General features: G+C 43.0%; 1 protein-coding gene across 3 annotated transcripts in view; it reads left to right on the top strand.

Moving 5' to 3' along the window:
• SLC25A19 (solute carrier family 25 member 19) overlaps positions 1-17,128 on the top strand; it is a 96,771-nt gene extending 79,643 nt beyond the window's left edge. For all 3 annotated transcript variants that reach the window (XM_053708959.1, XM_053708949.1, XM_053708953.1), the window contains exons 6-7: positions 2,282-2,412; positions 16,593-17,128. In XM_053708959.1, the coding sequence (XP_053564934.1) occupies positions 2,282-2,412; positions 16,593-16,820 (359 nt within the window). In that variant the 3' untranslated portion in view covers positions 16,821-17,128. The remainder of the gene's footprint in view (positions 1-2,281; positions 2,413-16,592) is intronic.
• Positions 17,129-19,805: the final 2,677 nt, after the last annotated feature.

Raw genomic sequence — 19,805 nt, 5'->3', positions numbered from 1 at the left:
GGAGTGAGCTAAGTCATTCTCATGTTTTTATTATTTGTTCCATTCCCTCTTCCTGTTAAAGGGAACTACACCTCAACATTTTTCTTTTATGGCTTAGATAGAGCAGCAATTTTAAATAACTATAATTTACTTTGATTATAAACTTTTCTTTGTTCTCTTGTTATCATTTGTAGAAAAGCAGGGACGTTTGCTTAGGGGCTGGCCCATTTCTGGAGCTCTTTATGGCAGCAGTTTTGCAAGAGCATTATATGGCAGCACTATTTCCTGCCATGTAGTGCTCCAGATGCCTACCTAGGTATCTCTTCAACACAGAATATCATGAGAACGAAGCAAGTTTTATAGTAGAAGTAAATTGGATTTTTTTTAAATGATATGCTCTTTCTGAATCACAAAAGACATTTTTTGGGTTTCATATCCCTTTAACCTATTTCTACTCTCTTATGCCCCCCTCCCTCCACTATACTATTTACCCTCTTCTCTCCTCTTTACCCTCATCTCTCCTCTTTACCCTCATCTCTCCTCTTTACCCTCTTCTCTCCTCTTTACCCTCATCTCTCTTCTTTACCCTCTTCTCTCCTCTTTACCCTCTTCTCTCTTTACCCTCTTCTCTCCTCTTTACCCTCATCTCTCCTCTTTACCCTCTTCTCTCCTCTTTACCCTCATCTCTCTTCTTTACCCTCTTCTCTCCTCTTTACCCTCATCTCTCTTCTTTACCCTCATCTCTCCTCTTTACCCTCATCTCTCTTCTTTACCCTCATCTCTCCTCTTTACCCTCATCTCTCTTCTTTACCCTCATCTCTCTTCTTTACCCTCATCTCTCTTCTTTACCCTCATCTCTCTTCTTTACCCTCTTCTCTCCTCTTTACCCTCATCTCTCTTCTTTACCCTCTTCTCTCCTCTTTACCCTCATCTCTCCTCTTTACCCTCATCTCTCCTCTTTACCCTCTTCTCTCCTCTTTACCCTCATCTCTCTTCTTTACCCTCTTCTCTCCTCTTTACCCTCTTCTCTCTTTACCCTCTTCTCTCTTCTTTACCCTCTTCTCTCCTCTTTACCCTCATCTCTCTTCTTTACCATCATCTCTCCTCTTTACCCTCATCTCTCTTCTTTACCCTCATCTCTCTTCTTTACCCTCATCTCTCTTCTTTACCCTCTTCTCTCCTCTTTACCCTCATCTCTCTTCTTTACCCTCATCTCTCTTCTTTACCCTCTTCTCTCCTCTTTACCCTCATCTCTCCTCTTTACCCTCATCTCTCCTCTTTACCCTCTTCTCTCCTCTTTACCCTCATCTCTCTTCTTTACCCTCATCTCTCTTCTTTACCCTCATCTCTCTTCTTTACCCTCTTCTCTCCTCTTTACCCTCATCTCTCCTCTTTACCCTCATCTCTCCTCTTTACCCTCTTCTCTCTTCTTTACCCTCATCTCTCTTCTTTACCCTCATCTCTCTTCTTTACCCTCTTCCCTCCTCTTTACCCTCTTCTCTCCTCTTTACCCTCTTCTCTCCTCTTTACCCTCTTCTCTCCTCTTTACCCTCTTCTCTCCTCTTTACCCTCTTCTCTCCTCTTTACCCTCTTCTCTCCTCTTTACCCTCTTCTCTCCTCTTTACCCTCTTCTCTCCTCTTTACCCTCATCTCTCCTCTTTACCCTCATCTCTCCTCTTTACCCTCTTCTCTCCTCTTTACCCTCTTCTTGCCTCTTTACCCTCTTCTCCCTCTTCTCGCCTCTTTACCCTCATCTCTCCTTTTTTCCCTCGTCTTGCCTCTTTACCCTCTTCACGCCTCTTTACCCTCCTCTCTCCTCTTTACCCTCCTCTCTCCTCTTTACCCTTCTCTCTCCTCTTTACCCTCTTCTCTCCTCTTTACCCTCTTCTCGCCTCTTTACCCTCTTCTCGCCTCTTTACCCTCTTCTCGCCTCTTTACCCTCTTCTCGCCTCTTCTATCCTTTTTACCCTCGTCTCTCCTCTTTACCCTCTTCTCGCCTCTTCTATCCTTTTTACCCTCGTCTCTCCTCTTTACCCTCGTCTCTCCTCTTTACCCTCTTCTCTCCTCTTTACCCTCTTCTCGCCTCTTTACCCTCTTCTCGCCTCTTTACCCTCTTCTCACCTCTTCTATCCTTTTTACCCTCGTCTCTCCTCTTTACCCTCTTCTCGCCTCTTTACCCTCTTCTCGCCTCTTTACCCTCTTCTCGCCTCTTTACCCTCTTCTTGCCTCTTCTATCCTTTTTACCCTCTTCTCGCCTCTTTACCCTCTTCTCTCCTCTTTACCCTCTTCTCTTCTGTCCTAGACAACATCAGGAACCTGTTGTGCGGCAGCGGTGCTGGAGTGATCAGCAAAACGGCCACTTACCCCCTTGATCTTTTCAAGAAGAGACTTCAGGTTGGCGGTTTTGAGCAAGCGAGAGCAGCATTTGGAGAGGTGAGTCAGCCATCCTGGGAGCAATAAACCCCATGGCCCTGAGAAACACCCCCCAAAAATGTAAACAAATAAAAAACATGATTTAACCTCTTAAGGACATATGACGGAATTTTTCCGTCATAAAACAATTGAGCAAACTGAAAGCTGTGTCCTTAAAGGGTTAATGTCCTTTTAAGTTTTATAGTGCAAAGCTGCCTTTTTAATAAAAGTTTATACCTTTGCACGATTTAATGCAGTCAAGATAAAAAAAAGGGTGCTGAATGCATAGCAAGTAATGAAGTGAGCTCAACGAGAAAATACCCAGAGAGCTTAGCTACTAGGCTACACATATCAGGTGACGCTTAAAGGGACATAAAATCCATGATTCGGATGCATACAATTTGAAACAACTTTCCTATTTACTTGTATTATCACATTTTGTTGGCTTGTTATCCTTTGTTGAAAAGCAGGAAGGTAAGTTCAGGAGTGTGCATGTGTCTGCAGTACTATATGGCAGCAGTTCTACAATAATGTTATACATTAGCAAGAGCAGTAGATGGCAGCACTATTTCCTGTCATGTAGTGCTTAAGGCACACTACCTATCTAGATATCTCTTCAACAAAGAACAACAACTAAACAATGCAAATTTGATAATAGAAGTAAACCTTTTAAATTCACACATTCACAAAAAATGCTTCTAGCAAATGTTATTGCTGTTTTATTGAGAGCTTGTACTGTGCATATGGTAGAAGAGCAACACCAAAACATGAGGCCATGATCTTAAGCTAGAGACTTAAGTACTGCTTAAGTATTAAATAAAAATAGCACTGAATTTCAAACAAGCAGATTTGTCTTAGATTAATTAAAAAGTTTCCTTTCATTGCCCTGTCTCCTGTATCATGTGACAACCAGTAGCTGATCACAGACTAGTATACGTATATAAGCTGTTAACTCTTGCTGGTAAGAAATCCCCCGACAGCTCTATTAGTGAACAGTAACACTCCCTACAAACAAAGCAAAAAAATACATTTGACAATCTTTTTTTTCTTTTTAAATGATATATATTATATATGTTTAAAGAGACAGTCAAGACCAGATTTCTCCTGTTAAGTGTAGTCAGTCCACGGGTCATCATTACTTCTGGGATATTAACTCCTCCCCAACAGGAAGTGCAAGAGGATCACCCAAGCAGAGCTGCTATATAGCTCCTCCCCTCTACGTCACACCCAGTCATTCTCTTGCACCCAACTAATAGATAGGATGTGTGAGAGGACTGTGGTGATTATACTTAGTTTTTATATCTTCAATCAAAAGTTTGTTATTTTAAAACAGCACCGGAGTGTGTTGTTCCTTCTCAGGTAGAATTTGAAGAAGAATCTACCTGAGTTTTTGGATGATTTTAGCCGGCGTAGCTAAGATTCATTTTGCTGTTCTCGGCCATTCTGAGGATTGAGGTAAACTTCAGATCAGGGGACAGCGGGCAGGTTCACCTGCAAAGAGGTATGTTGCAGTATATTATTTTCTGTGGAATGGAATTGACTGAGAAAATACTGCCAATACCGATATAATGTAAGTTCAGCCTTAAATGCAGTAGTAGCAACTGGTATCAGGCTGTTATGTATATATGTGTACACTTCAGTATTCTGGGGAATGGCACTTCACTGGGATAATACTATATGCATATAACTTTTAGCCTAACTTGCAGTGGGAACGTCTAGCAACAGGCTGTTTAATGACATTTCATGTTATTTGATTTTAAACGTTTTTGCTGGCATGCTAAATTGTTTAATTATCTGAGGTACTGGGTGAAAAATTGTTTTGGGCACTGTTTTTCCACTTGGCTGTCGTTTATTTTAATTTAAGACAGTTTACTGAACTTCCCTCACTGCTGTGTGTGAGGGGGAGGGGCCTATTTTGGCGCTTTTGCTACGCATCAAAAATTCAGTCAAAAGTCTGTTTCTCTCCCTGCATGATCCGGATCGTCTCTACAGAGCTCAAGGGTCTTCAAAAATTATTTTGAGGGAGGTAATCACTCACAGCAGACCTGTGAGATTGTGCTTTGACTGTGATAAAAAACGTTTATATATTTGTACATTTTTTTCTGCTTTTAAGGGTTAGTTATCCATTACTAATGGGGGCAATCCTTTGCTAAATTTATGCCTTTACCGGGAAAAATTTGGTTTTTATAATTTCTCCGGTTCATTGTTATTCAACTGTCATAATTTTTTCCTGTGCTTCTTAAAGGCACAGTGCGTTTTTCATATTACTTGTAAATTGAGTGAAAAGTATTTCCAAGCTTGCTAGTTTAATTGCTAGTTTGTTAAACATGTCTGACTCAGAGGAATATCTCTGTGCTATATGTGCAAAAGCCAAGGTGGAGCCCAATAGAAATGTATGTACTAATTGCATTGATGCTACTTTAAATAAAAGTCATTCTGTACAAATTGAACATCATTCACCAAACAACGAGGGGGAAGTTATGCCGACTAACTTGCCTCACTTGTCAGTACCTGCATCTCCCGCTCGGGAGGTGCGTGATATTGTAACGCCGAGTACTTCAGGGCGGCCATTACAAATCACACTACAGGACATGGCTAATGTTATGACTGAAGTTTTGTCTAAATTACCAGAACTTAGAGGTAAGCGAGATCACTCTGGGGTGAGAACAGAGTGCGCTGATAATATTAGGGCCATGTCAGATACTGCGTCACAATTTGCAGAACATGAGGACGGAGAGCTTCATTCTGCGGGTGACGGATCTGATCCAAATAAACTGGATTCAGACATTTCAAATTTTAAGTTTAAGCTGGAAAACCTCTGTGTATTACTAGGGGAGGTGTTAGCGGCTCTGAATGATTGTAACACAGTTGCAATACCAGAGAAAATGTGTAGGTTGGATAAATATTTTGCGGTACCGTCGAGTACTGACGTTTTTCCTATACCTAAGAGACTTACTGAAATTGTTACTAAGGAGTGGGATAAACCCGGTGTGCCTTTCTCACCCCCTCCTATATTCAGAAAGATGTTTCCAATAGACGCCACCACACGGGACTTATGGCAAACGGTCCCTAAGGTGGAGGGAGCAGTTTCTACTTTAGCTAAGCGTACCACTATCCCGGTGGAGGATTGCTGTGCCTTTTCAGATCCAATGGATAAAAAGTTAGAGGGTTACCTTAAGAAAATGTTTGTTCAACAAGGTTTTATATTGCAACCCCTTGCATGCATTGCGCCTGTCACGGCTGCGGCAGCATTTTGGTTTGAGTCTCTGGAAGAGACCCTTGACTCAGCTCCATTAGATGAGATTACACACAAGCTTAAAACCCTTAAGCTAGCTAATTCATTTATTTCTGATGCCGTCGTACATTTAACTAAACTTACGGCTAAGAATTCCGGATTCGCCATTCAGGCGCGCAGAGCGCTGTGGCTAAAATCCTGGTCAGCTGATGTAACTTCTAAATCTAAATTACTTAACATATCTTTCAAGGGGCAGACATTATTCGGGCCCGGTTTGAAAGAAATTATCGCTGATATTACGGGAGGTAAAGGCCATGCCCTGCCTCAAGACAGAGCCAAACCAAGGGCTAGACAGTCTAATTCTCGTGCCTTTCGTAACTTCAAGGCAGGAGCAGCATCAACTTCCTCTGCTCCAAAACAGGAAGGAGCTGTTGCTCGCTACAGACAAGGCTGGAAACCTAACCAGACCTGGAACAAGGGCAAGCAGGCCAGAAAACCTGCTGCTGCCCCTAAGACAGCATGAAGTGAGGGCCCCCGATCCGGAAACGGATCTAGTGGGGGGCAGACTCTCTCTCTTCGCCCAGGCTTGGGCAAGAGATGTCCAGGATCCCTGGGCGTTGGAGATCATATCTCAGGGATATCTTCTGGACTTCAAAGCTTCTCCTCCACAAGGGAGATTTCACCTTTCAAGGTTGTCAACAAACCAGATAAAGAAAGAGGCGTTTCTACGCTGTGTACAAGACCTTTTACTAATGGGAGTGATCCACCCAGTTCTGCGGTCGGAACACGGACAAGGGTTTTACTCAAATCTGTTTGTGGTTCCCAAAAAAGAGGGAACCTTCAGACCAATATTGGATTTAAAGATCCTAAAAAATTCCTAAGAGTTCCATCGTTCAAAATGGAAACTATCCGGACAATCTTACCCATGATCCAAAAGGGTCAGTACATGACCACAGGGGATTTAAAGGACGCTTACCTTCACATACCGATTCACAAAGATCATTACCGGTATCTAAGGTTTGCCTTCCTAGACAGGCATTACCAGTTTGTAGCTCTTCCATTCGGATTGGCTACGGCTCCAAGAATCTTCACAAAGGTTCTGGGCGCTCTTCTGGCGGTACTAAGACCGCGAGGAATTTCGGTGGCTCCGTACCTAGACGACATTCTGATACAAGCGTCAAGCTTTCAAACTGCCAAGTCTCATACAGAGTTAGTACTGGCTTTTCTAAGGTCACATGGGTGGAAGGTGAACGAAGAGAAAAGTTCTCTCTTTCCACTCACAAGAGTTCCCTTCTTGGGGACTCTTATAGATTCTGTAGAAATGAAGATCTACCTGACAGAAGGCAGGTTAATAAAGCTTCAAGATGCTTGCCGTGTCCTTCATTCCATTCAACACCCGTCAGTGGCTCAATGCATGGAGGTGATCGGCTTAATGGTAGCGGCAATGGACATAGTCCCCTTTGCACGCTTACATCTCAGACCTCTGCAATTGTGCATGCTAAGTCAGTGGAATGGGGATTACTCAGATTTGTCCCCTACTCTGAATCTGGATCAAGAGACCAGAAATTCTCTTCTATGGTGGCTTTCTCGGCCACATCTGTCCAGGGGGATGCCATTCAGCAGACCAGATTGGACAATTGTAACAACAGACGCCAGCCTACTAGGTTGGGGCGCTGTCTGGAATTCCCTGAAGGCTCAGGGATCATGGACTCAGGAGGAGAGTCTCCTTCCAATAAACATTCTGGAATTGAGAGCAGTTCTCAATGCCCTTCTGGCTTGGCCTCAGTTGACAACTCGGGGGTTCATCAGGTTTCAGTCGGACAACATCACGACTGTAGCTTACATCAACCATCAAGGAGGGACAAGAAGCTCCCTAGCGATGATGGAAGTATCAAAGATAATTCGCTGGGCAAAGTCTCACTTTTGCCACCTGTCAGCGATCCACATTCCTGGAGTGGAGAACTGGGAGGCGGATTTCCTAAGTCGTCAGACTTTTCATCCGGGGGAGTGGGAACTTCATCCGGAGGTCTTTGCCCAAATACTTCGACTTTGGGGCAAACCAGAGATAGATCTCATGGCGTCTCGCCAGAACGCCAAGCTCCCTTGTTACGGGTCCAGGTCCAGGGACCCGGGAGTGGTCCTGGTAGATGCTTTGACAGCACCTTGGACCTTCGGGATGGCCTATGTGTTTCCACCCTTCCCGATGCTTCCTCGATTGATTGCCAGGATCAAACAGGAGAGAGCATCGGTGATTCTAATAGCGCCTGCGTGGCCACGCAGGACCTGGTATGCAGATCTAGTGGACATGTCATCCTGTCCACCTTGGTCTCTGCCTCTGAGACAGGACCTTCTAATTCAGGGTCCTTTCAAACATCAAAATCTAATTTCTCTGAAGCTGACTGCTTGGAAATTGAACGCTTGATTTTATCAAAGCGTGGATTTTCGGAATCAGTAATTGATACCCTAATACAGGCTAGGAAACCTGTTACCAGAAAGATTTACCATAAAATATGGCGTAAATACTTACATTGGTGCGAATCCAAGAGTTACTCATGGAGTAAGGTTAGGATTCCTAGGATATTGTCTTTTCTACAAGAGGGTTTAGAAAAGGGTTTATCTGCTAGTTCCTTAAAGGGACAGATCTCAGCTCTGTCCATTCTTTTACACAAACGTCTGTCAGAAGTTCCAGACGTTCAGGCTTTTTGCCAGGCTTTAGCCAGGATTAAGCCTGTGTTTAAAACTGTTGCTCCACCATGGAGCTTAAATTTAGTTCTTAACGTTTTACAGGGTGTTCCGTTTGAACCCCTTCATTCCATTGATATTAAATTGTTATCTTGGAAAGTTCTGTTTTTGATGGCTATTTCCTCGGCTCGTAGAGTCTCTGAGTTATCAGCCTTACATTGTGATTCTCCGTATCTGATTTTTCATTCAGATAAGGTAGTTCTGCGTACTAAACCTGGGTTCTTACCTAAGGTTGTCACTAACAAGAATATCAATCAAGAGATTGTTGTTCCATCATTGTGTCCTAACCCTTCTTCAAAGAAGGAACGACTTCTGCACAATCTAGATGTAGTCCGTGCCCTGAAATTTTATTTACAGGCAACTAAAGATTTTCACCAAACTTCTTCCCTGTTTGTCGTTTATTCTGGACAGAGGAGAGGTCAAAAAGCTTCTGCTACCTCTCTCTCTTTTTGGCTTCGTAGCATAATACGTTTAGCCTATGAGACTGCTGGACAGCAGCCTCCTGAAAGAATTACAGCTCATTCTACTAGAGCTGTGGCTTCCACTTGGGCCTTTAAGAATGAGGCATCTGTTGAACAGATTTGCAAGGCTGCAACTTGGTCTTCTCTTCATACTTTTTCCAAATTTTACAAATTTGACACTTTTGCTTCTTCAGAGGCTGTTTTTGGGAGAAAGGTTCTTCAGGCAGTGGTCCCTTCCGTATAAAGATCCTGCCTGTCCCTCCCGTCATCCATGTACTTTAGCTTTGGTATTGGTATCCCAGAAGTAATGATGACCCGTGGACTGACTACACTTAACAGGAGAAAACATAATTTATGCTTACCTGATAAATTCCTTTCTCCTGTAGTGTAGTCAGTCCACGGCCCGCCCTGTTTTTTATGGCAGGTCTAAATTTTTAAATTATACTCCAGTCACCACTGCACCCTATAGTTTCTCCTTTCTCGTTTGGTTCTCGGTCGAATGACTGGGTGTGATGTAGAGGGGAGGAGCTATATAGCAGCTCTGCTTGGGTGATCCTCTTGCACTTCCTGTTGGGGAGGAGTTAATATCCCAGAAGTAATGATGACCCGTGGACTGACTACACTACAGGAGAAAGGAATTTATCAGGTAAGCATAAATTATGTTTTTTTGTTGTTTAAAAAGATAATCCCTTAATTACCCAATCCCCAGTATTGCATAAACAACACCGTTATAAAAAATATACTTTCTCTTGTTAAGTGTATCCAGTCCACGGATCATCCATTACTTGTGGGATATTCTCCTTCCCAACAGGAAGTTGCAAGAGGATCACCCACAGCAGAGCTGCTATATAGCTCCTCCCCTAACTGCCATATCCAGTCATTCTCTTGCAACTCTCAACAAAGATGGGCGTAGTAAGAGGAGAGTAAGAGGAGAGTGGTGTATTATAGTTAGTTTCTTAACTTCAATCAAAAGTTTGTTATTTTTAAATGGTACCGGAGTGTACTGTTTTATCAAAGGCAGCATTAGAAGAAGAATCTGCCTGTGATTTCTATGATCTTAGCAGAAGTAACTAAGATCCATTGCCGTTCTCACATATTCTGAGGAGTGAGGTAACTTCAGAGAGGGAATGGCGTGCAGGTTTTCCTGCAATAAGGTATGTGCAGTAAACATATTTCTAGGGATGGAACTTGCTAGAAAAATGCTGCTGATACCGGATTAATGTAAGTTAAGCCTAAATGCAGTGATTTAATAGCGACTGGTATCAGGCTTATTAACAGAGATACATACTCTTATAAAAGTGTAATATAAAACGTTTGCTGGCATGTTTAATCGTTTTTATATATGTTTGGTGACAAAACTTATTGGGGCCTAGTTTTTTCCACATGGCTGGCTTTATTTTTGCCTAGAAACAGAGGCTTTCCACTGTTATAGTATAAAAGTTACAGTTGGTGCAGTTAAAATTACAAACTGTGACATTCAGCTTCCCTCAGCAGTCCCCTGCATGCTATAGGACATCTCTGATGGGCTCAAAAGGCTTCAAAAGTAGGAGCTGTGGCAGTTGTTATGACTGTTTAAAAAACATATTTCTTCTGTTAAGTGTGATCAGTCCACGGGTCATCATTACTTCTGGGATATTACTCCTCCCCAACAGGAAGTGCAAGAGGATTCACCCAGCAGAGCTGCATATAGCTCCTCCCCTCTACGTCACTCCCAGTCATTCTCTTGCACCCAACGACTAGATAGGATGTGTGAGAGGACTATGGTGATTATACTTAGTTTTATATCTGTCATGTATGTATACTTTACACTTCAGTATTCTGGGGAATGGTACTTCACTAGAATTACACTGTAAGAAATACATAAAGCCACTTTTGCTTCATCGGAGGCTATTTTTGGGAGAAAGGTTCTTCAGGCAGTGGTTCCTTCTGTATAAAGAGCCTGCCTATCCCTCCCGTCATCCGTGTACTTTTGCTTTGGTATTGGTATCCCAGAAGTAATGATGACCCGTGGACTGATCACACTTAACAGAAGAAAACATAATTTATGCTTACCTGATAAATTCCTTTCTTCTGTAGTGTGATCAGTCCACGGCCCGCCCTGTTTTTAAGGCAGGTAAATATTTTTTAATTTATACTCCAGTCACCACTTCACCCTTGGCTTTTCCTTTCTCGTTGGTCCTTGGTCGAATGACTGGGAGTGACGTAGAGGGGAGGAGCTATATGCAGCTCTGCTGGGTGAATCCTCTTGCACTTCCTGTTGGGGAGGAGTAATATCCCAGAAGTAATGATGACCCGTGGACTGATCACACTACAGAAGAAAGGAATTTATCAGGTAAGCATAAATTATGTTTTTTCGTTTTGTTAATCTGTTTTTTGTATTAAGGGGTTAATCATCCATTTGCAAGTGGGTGCAATGCTCTCCTAACTTGTTACATACACTGTAAAAACTTTGTTAGTGTAACTGCCTTTTTTCACTGTTATTTCAAATTTTGCCAAAATTTGTTTCTCTTAAAGGCACAGTAACATTTTTTATATTGCTTGTTAACTTTGTTTAAAGTGTTTTCCAAGCTTGCTAGTCTCATTGCTAGTCTGTACAAACATGTCTGACACAGAGGAAACTACTTGTTCATTATGTTTAAAAGCCATGGTAGAGCCCCATAGGAGAATGTGTACTAAATGTATTGATTTCACCTTAAACAGTAAAGATCAGTCTTTATCTATAAAAGAATTGTTACCAGATTGGTCTGTCGAGGGGGAAGTTATGCCGACTAACTCTCCCCACGTGTCGGACCCTTCGCCTCCCGCTCGAGGGACGCACGCTAATATGGCGCCAAGTACATCAGGGATGCCCATAGCGATTACTTTGCAGGACATGGCTGCAATCATGAATAATACCCTGTCACAGGTATTAGCCAGATTGCCTGAATTGAGAGGCAAGCGCGATAGCTCTGGGGTTAGACGAGATACAGAGCACGTAGATGCTGTAAGAGCCATGTCTGATACTGCGTCACAATATGCAGAACCTGAGGACGGAGAGCTTCAGTCTGTGGGTGACGTCTCTGAATCGGGGAGACCTGATTCAGAGATTTCTAATTTTAAATTTAAGCTTGAGAACCTCCGTGTGTTGGGGAGGTATTAGCTGCTCTGAATGACTGTGACACAATTGCAGTGCCAGAGAAATTGTGTAGGCTGGATAAATACTATGCAGTGCCGGCGAGTACTGATGTTTTTCCAATACCTAAAAGGCTTACAGAAATTATTAGTAAGGAGTGGGATAGACCCGGTGTGCCCTTTTCCCCACCTCCTATATTTAAAAAAATGTTTCCAATAGATGCCACTACACGGGACTTATGGCAGACAGTACCTAAGGTGGAGGGAGCAGTTTCTACTTTAGCAAAGCGTAACACTATCCCGGTTGAGGACAGTTGTGCTTTTTCAGATCCAATGGGTAAAAAATTAGAGGGTTACCTTAAGAAAATGTTTATTCAACAAGGTTTTTATTTTACAGCCCCTTGCATGCATTGCGCCTGTCACTGCTGCGGCGGCGTTCTGGTTTGAGGCCCTGGAAGAGGCCATCCATACAGCTCCATTGACTGAAATTATTGACAAGCTTAGAACACTTAAGCTAGCTAACTCATTTGTTTCTGATGCCATTGTTCATTTGACTAAACTAACGGCTAAGAATTCCGGATTCGCCATCCAGGCGCGTAGGGCGCTATGGCTTAAATCCTGGTCAGCTGATGTGACTTCAAAGTCTAAATTACTTAACATTCCTTTCAAGCGGCAGACCTTATTTGGGCCTGGTTTGAAAGAAATTATTGCTGACATTACTGGAGGTAAGGGTCATACCCTTCCTCAGGACAGGGCCAAATCAAGGGCCAAACAGTCTAATTTTCGTGCCTTTCAAAATTTCAAGGCAGGTGCAGGATCAGCTCCCTCTACTTCAAAATAAGAGGGAACTTTTCCTCAATCTAAGCAGGCCTGGAAACCTACCCAGTCCTGGAACAAGGGCAAGCAGGCCAGAAAGCCTGCTGCTGCCTCCAAGACAGCATGAAGGAGCGGCCCCCTATCCGACAACGGATCTAGTAGGGGGCAGACTCTCTCTCTTCGCCCAGGCGTGGGCAAGAGATGTTCAGGATCCCTGGGCGTTGGAGATCATATCTCAGGGATATCTTCTGGACTTCAAAGCTTCTCCCCCACAAGGGAGATTTCACCTTTCAAGATTATCTGCAAACCAGATAAAGAAAGAGGCATTCCTAAGCTGCGTGCAAGACCTCCTTGTAATGGGAGTGATCCATCCAGTTCCGCGGACGGAACAAGGACAGGGGTTTTATTCAAATCTGTTTGTGGTTCCCAAAAAAGAGGGAACCTTCAGACCAATTTTGGATCTAAAGATCCTAAACAAATTCCTCAGAGTTCCATCATTCAAGATGGAAACTATTCGAACCATTTTACCCATGATCCAAGAGGGTCAGTACATGACCACAGTGGACTTAAAGGATGCCTACCTTCACATTCCGATCCACAAGAATCATCATCGGTTCCTGAGGTTTGCCTTTCTAGACAGGCATTACCAGTTTGTAGCTCTTCCATTCGGGTTGGCTACAGCCCCAAGAATTTTTACAAAGGTTCTGGGCTCACTTCTGGCGGTTCTAAGACCGCGAGGCATAGCGGTGGCTCCTTCCCTAGACAACATCCTGATACAGGCGTCAAGCTTTCAAATTGCCAAGTCTCATACAGAGATAGTTCTGGCATTTCTGAGGTCGCATGGGTGGAAAGTGAACAAAGAAAAGAGTTCTCTATCTCCTCTCACAAGGGTTTCCTTCCTAGGGACTCTGATAGATTCTATAGAAATGAAAATTTACCTGACGGAGTCCAGGTTATCAAAACTTCTAAATGCTTGCTGTGTTCTTAACTCCATTCCGCGCCCCACGGTGGCTCAGTGCATGGAAGTAATCGGCTTAATGGTAGCGGCGATGGACATAGTGCCATTTGCGTGCCTGCATCGCAGACCGCTGCAATTATGCATGCTCAGTCAGTGGAATGGGGATTACACAGATTTGTCCCCTCTACTAAATCTGGATCAGGAAACCAGAGATTCTCTTCTCTGGTGGTTATCTCGGGTCCATCTGTCCAAAGTTATGACCTTTCACAGGCCAGATTGGACCATTGTAACAACAGACGCCAGCCTTCTAGGTTGGGGTGCAGTCTGGAACTCCCTGAAGGCTCAGGGTTCATGGACTCAGGAGGAGAAACTCCTCCCAATAAATATTCTGGAGTTAAGAGCAATATTCAATGCTCTTCTAGCTTGGCCTCAGTTAGCAACACTGAGGTTCATCAGATTTCAGTCGGACAACATCACGACTGTGGCTTACATCATCCATCAAGGGGGGACCAGGAGTTCCCTAGCGATGTCAGAAGTCTCCAAGATAATTCGCTGGGCAGAGCATCACTCTTGCCACCTATCAGCGATCCATATCCCAGGGGTAGAGAACTGGGAGGCGGATTTTCTAAGTCGTCAGACTTTTCATCCGGGGGAGTGGGAACTCCATCCGGAGGTGTTTGCTCAATTGGTTCTCCGTTGGGGCAAACCAGAACTGGATCTCATGGCGTCTCGCCAGAACGCCAAGCTTCCTTGTTACGGATCCAGGTCCAGGGACCCAGAAGCGGCACTGATAGATGCTCTAGCAGCGCCTTGGTTCTACAACCTGGCCTATGTGTTTCCACCGTTTCCTCTGCTCCCTCGTCTGATTGCCAAAATCAAACAGGAGAGAGCATTGGTGATATTGATAGCGCCTGCGTGGCCACGCAGGACCTGGTATGCAGACCTAGTGGACATGTCATCCTTTCCACAATGGACTCTGCCTCTGAGACAAGACCTTCTAATACAAGGTCCTTTCAATCATCCGAATCTACTTTCTCTGAGACTGACTGCATGGAGATTGAACGCTTGATCCTATCAAAGCGTGGCTTCTCTGAGTCAGTAATTGATACCTTAATACAGGCACGAAAGCCTGTCACCAGGAAAATTTACCACAAGATTTGGCGTAAATATCTTCATTGGTGTGAATCCAAGAATTACTCATGGAGTAGGGTTAGGATTCCTAGGATATTGTCCTTCCTCCAAGAGGGTTTGGACAAAGGACTATCAGCTAGTTCTTTAAAGGGACAGATTTCTGCTCTGTCTATTCTTTTACACAAGCGTCTGGCAGAAGTTCCAGACGTTCAGGCATTTTGTCAGGCTTTAGTTAGAATTAAGCCTGTGTTTAAACCTGTTGCTCCCCCATGGAGCTTAAACTTGGTTCTTAAAGTTCTTCAAGGGGTTCCGTTTGAACCCCTTCATTCTATTGATATCAAACTTCTATCATGGAAAGTTCTTTTTCTGATGGCTATTTCCTCGGCTCGAAGAGTCTCGGAGTTATCTGCCTTACATTGTGATTCTCCTTATCTGATCTTTCATTCAGATAAAGTAGTTCTGCGTACAAAACCTGGGTTTTTACCTAAGGTGGTTTCTAACAAGAATATCAATCAAGAGATTGTTGTTCCATCATTATGCCCTAATCCTTCTTCAAAGAAGGAACGTCTTTTGCATAATCTAGACGTAGTCCGTGCATTGAAGTTTTACTTGCAGGCTACTAAAGATTTTCCTCTGTCCAGAGTAAATAACAAACACCTGTTTGTTATTTACTCTGGACAGAGGAGAGGTCAAAAGGCCTCGGCAACCTCTCTTTCTTTTTGGCTTTGGAGTATAATCCGTTTAGCATATGAGACTGCTGGACAGCAGCCCCCTGAAAGAATTACAGCTCATTCTACTAGAGCTGTGGCTTCCACCTGGGCCTTTAAAAATGAGGCCTCTGTTGAACAGATTTGCAAGGCTGCGACTTGGTCTTCGCTTCATACCTTTTCAAAATTTTACAAATTTGATACTTTTGCTTCTTCGGAGGCTGTTTTGGGAGAAAGGTTCTACAGGCAGTGGTTCCTGCCTTGTCCCTCCCATCATCCGTGTACTTAAGCTTTGGTATTGGTATCCCACAAGTAATGGATGATCCGTGGACTGGATACACTTAACAAGAGAAAACATAATTTATGCTTACCTGATAAATTTATTTCTCTTGTAGTGTATCCAGTCCACGGCCCGCCCTGTCCTTTTAAGGCAGGTCTAAATTTTAATTAAACTTCAGTCACCACTGCACCCTATGGTTTCTCCTTTCTCGGCTTGTTTCGGTCCGAATGACTGGATATGGCAGTGAGGGGAGGAGCTATATAGCAGCTCTGCTGTGGGTGATCCTCTTGCAACTTCCTGTTGGGAAGGAGAATATCCCACAAGTAATGGATGATCCGTGGACTGGATACACTACAAGAGAAATAAATTTATCAGGTAAGCATAAATTATGTTTTTTACCCTGTATCTAAGCCTCTGCAGACTGCCCCCTTATCTCAGTTCTTTTGACAGACTTGCATTTTATCCAATCAGTGCTGACTCCTAGGTAACTTCACGTGCATGAGCACAATGCTAAGTATCTATATTACACACTTGAACTAACGCCCTCTAGTGGTAAAAATGCATTCAAATTAGAGGCGGCCTTCAAGATCTAAGAAATTAGCATATGAGCCTACCTAGGTTTAGCTGAGAATACCAAGAGAACAAAGAAAAATTGGTGATAAAAGTAAATTGGAAAGTTTTTTTTAAAATGGCATGCCCTATTTGAATCATGGAAGTTTATTTTGGACTTGACTGTCCCTTTAATATTCTCTCCCCCCAGGTCAGGACTTACAATGGCCTCCTGGACTGTGCATTACGGATTAGGAGAGAGGAGGGGCTTCGCGGTTTCTTTAAAGGACTTTCACCCAGTATCCTAAAGGCTGCGTTCTCAACTGGACTCACCTTCTTTACTTATGAATTATTCTGCAGCCTCCTTGTTAACATCAAGAAAGCAAAAGAGGCTCCGCAGAGGAAGAACGAGAATGTGGTGCACACACGGGGATCCTGAGCCTGACAACCTGTGCAAGTGGTGCTGGGAACTTATACTTGTGCTTACTCCTCATTCACTTCTCTCCCACCAGCCTCCTGCATCACAAGATAAACATTTGTCTCTTGCCCCCTTGTACTAGAGGGGGCCAATGCCTTATTGCCTTGTTATACACTACACAGGTGCTAGAGAGAGCACAAGGCAGTTTTATGGAATGATAACGTCTAATATTCTTTATTTATATTCATATAATGTCTTATTTTTATATACCCAGTCTCTGTAATATCGTATTTATTAACATTATAGCTTCAATAAATAGCTCAAACTAATTGCCAGAATATGAGTATTACAAACAGAATCAGGCTGCGTTGTATGTACTGTGACTTCCCTACTCAGGCTCAGACAAAGCTGGGTAGTGGTTGTGTTTGTTTCTGTGCTGACCTCCAACACACACTTCTCATATTCATACGCCAAGGGCACATGAAGAGATCTTGCATCCCCACTAGATTAATAAATAACATCTGCAGAGTATAGGCAGTAAAGACATCATGCTATAAAACTAACCCTTAAATTATACTGCTGCCCTAGGCACAAGTCTAGTTTGCCTGGGCTAAAATATGACCCAGGTGCTAGGTATCTAATGTGGAGAGACCTCTTGCCTGCAGGTTATCAGGACAGGCTAAGGCACCTAATAGATCATTGGTTATATTTCTCTTACTTGGTGTATTCAGTCCACGGATTCATCCTTACTTGTGGGATATTCTCAATCCCTACAGGAAGTGGCAAAGAGAGCACACAGCAAAGCTGTCCATATAGCTCCCCTCAGGCTCCGCCCCCCCAGTCATTCTCTTTGCCGCTCTAACAAGTAGCATCTCCACGGGAGGGTAAAGAGTTTGTGGTGTTAGAATTGTAGTTTTATTTCTTCAATCAAGAGTTTGTTATTTTAAAATAGTGCCGGTTTGTACTATTTACTCTGAGGCAGAAAGTGATTAAGATTTCTGCTGAGAGGAAAAAGATTTTAGCATGTTGTAACTAAAATCCATTGCTGTTCCCACACAGGACTGTTGAGTACCGGAGAACTTCAGTTGGGGGGAACAGTTTGCAGGCTTAACTGCTTAAGGTATGCTCAGTCATTTATTTCTAACAAGACCTGGTAATGCTAGAAGGCTGATAGAAATCCCCATGAGGGAAGGTAAGCCATTTTCTGAGACGCAGTATAGAAGGATGGCTTCAGTTAAGGGTTTAAATACTGGTAGACACTGTGATGGGCTAAATCGATTGTTTTATTGATGGAATCTTATATTTATTAAGTGTTTGAAACGTTGTAAACACTTTTTGGGGTTTTTATTTCGCCTGGCATATTATCAGACGCCTAGTCTGACTCAGGAAGGCCCCATAACTCTGGACTGAAGAGGGAGGGGGCCTCATTTTCGCGCCTCAGTTGCGCAGTTGATTTTCAAGACAGCTCATGCAGCTTCATGTGTAGAGTCCTGAGAGTGCAGGAGGACATCAAGGAGGCTTATATTTCAGCTACAAATAACCCTAAGGTAAGGTAGGGCCGCAGCAAAGACTGTGGCACCGTGCTGTAGTGTGTTAAACCGGTTGTTTACTACAATTTGCTCCGGTTTGGTCAATAAGGGGTTAATTGATTTGAAAATTTGTGTGCAATCATTTCAAAGCATTAGGGTCATGTGGTGAAATTTTCATAAAGATCGGATGTTTTTTGGTGATTTGGAAAAAAAAGTGTGTGCTTTTTATTATTTAAAGACACAGTAACGTTTTTTCAAAAAGTGATTTTTCTTTCATGTAATTAGCAAGAGTCCATGAGCTAGTGACGTATGGGATATACATTCCTACCAGGAGGGGCAAAGTTTCCCAAACCTCAAAATGCCTATAAATACACCCCTCACCACACCCACAATTCAGTTTTACAAACTTTGCCTCCGATGGAGGTGGTGAAGTAAGTTTGTGCTAGATTCTACGTTGATATGCGCTCCGCAGCAAGTTGGAGCCCGGTTTTCCTCTCAGCGTGCAGTGAATGTCAGAGGGATGTGAGGAGAGTATTGCCTATTTGAATGCAGTGATCTCCTTCTACGGGGTCTATTTCATAGGTTCTCTGTTATCGGTCGTAGAGATTCATCTCTTACCTCCCTTTTCAGATCGACGATATACTCATATATACCATTACCTCTGCTGATTCTCGTTTCAGTACTGGTTTGGCTTTCTACAAACATGTAGATGAGTGTCCTGGGGTAAGTAAATCTTATTTTCTGTGACACTCTAAGCTATGGTTGGGCACTTTGTTTATAAAGTTCTAAATATATGTATTCAAACATTTATTTGCCTTGACTCAGAATGTTCAACTTTCCTTATTTTCAGACAGTCAGTTTCATATTTGGGATAATGCATTTGATTTAATCATTTTTTCTTACCTTCAAAAATTTGACTTTTTTCCCTGTGGGCTGTTAGGCTCGCGGGGGCTGAAAATGCTTCATTTTATTGCGTCATTCTTGGCGCAGACTTTTTTGGCGCAAAAATTCTTTTCCGTTTCCGGCGTCATACGTGTCGCCGGAAGTTGCGTCATTTTTTTGACGTTATTTTGCGCCAAAAATGTCGGCGTTTGGATGTGGCGTCATTTTGGCGCCAAAAAGCATTTAGGCGCCAAATAATGTGGGCGTCTTATTGGCGCTAAAAAATATGGGCGTCGCTTTTGTCTCCACATTATTTAAGTCTCATTTTTCATTGCTTCTGGTTGCTAGAAGCTTGTTTTTTGGCATTTTTTCCCATTCCTGAAACTGTCATTTAAGGAATTTGATCAATTTTGCTTTATATGTTGTTGTTTTTTCTCTTACATATTGCAAGATGTCTCACGTTGCATCTGAGTCAGAAGATACTACAGGAAAATCGCTGTCTAGTGCTGGATCTACCAAAGCTAAGTGTATCTGCTGTAAACTTTTGGTAGCTATTCCTCCAGCTGTTGTTTGTATTGATTGTCATGACAAACTT

This window comes from Bombina bombina, chromosome 1, assembly GCF_027579735.1.
Source record: "Bombina bombina isolate aBomBom1 chromosome 1, aBomBom1.pri, whole genome shotgun sequence".
NCBI lineage: Eukaryota > Metazoa > Chordata > Amphibia > Anura > Bombinatoridae > Bombina > Bombina bombina.
The sequence above is the reverse complement of the archived record's forward strand: the minus strand, read 5'-3'. Positions and strand labels throughout refer to the sequence as shown.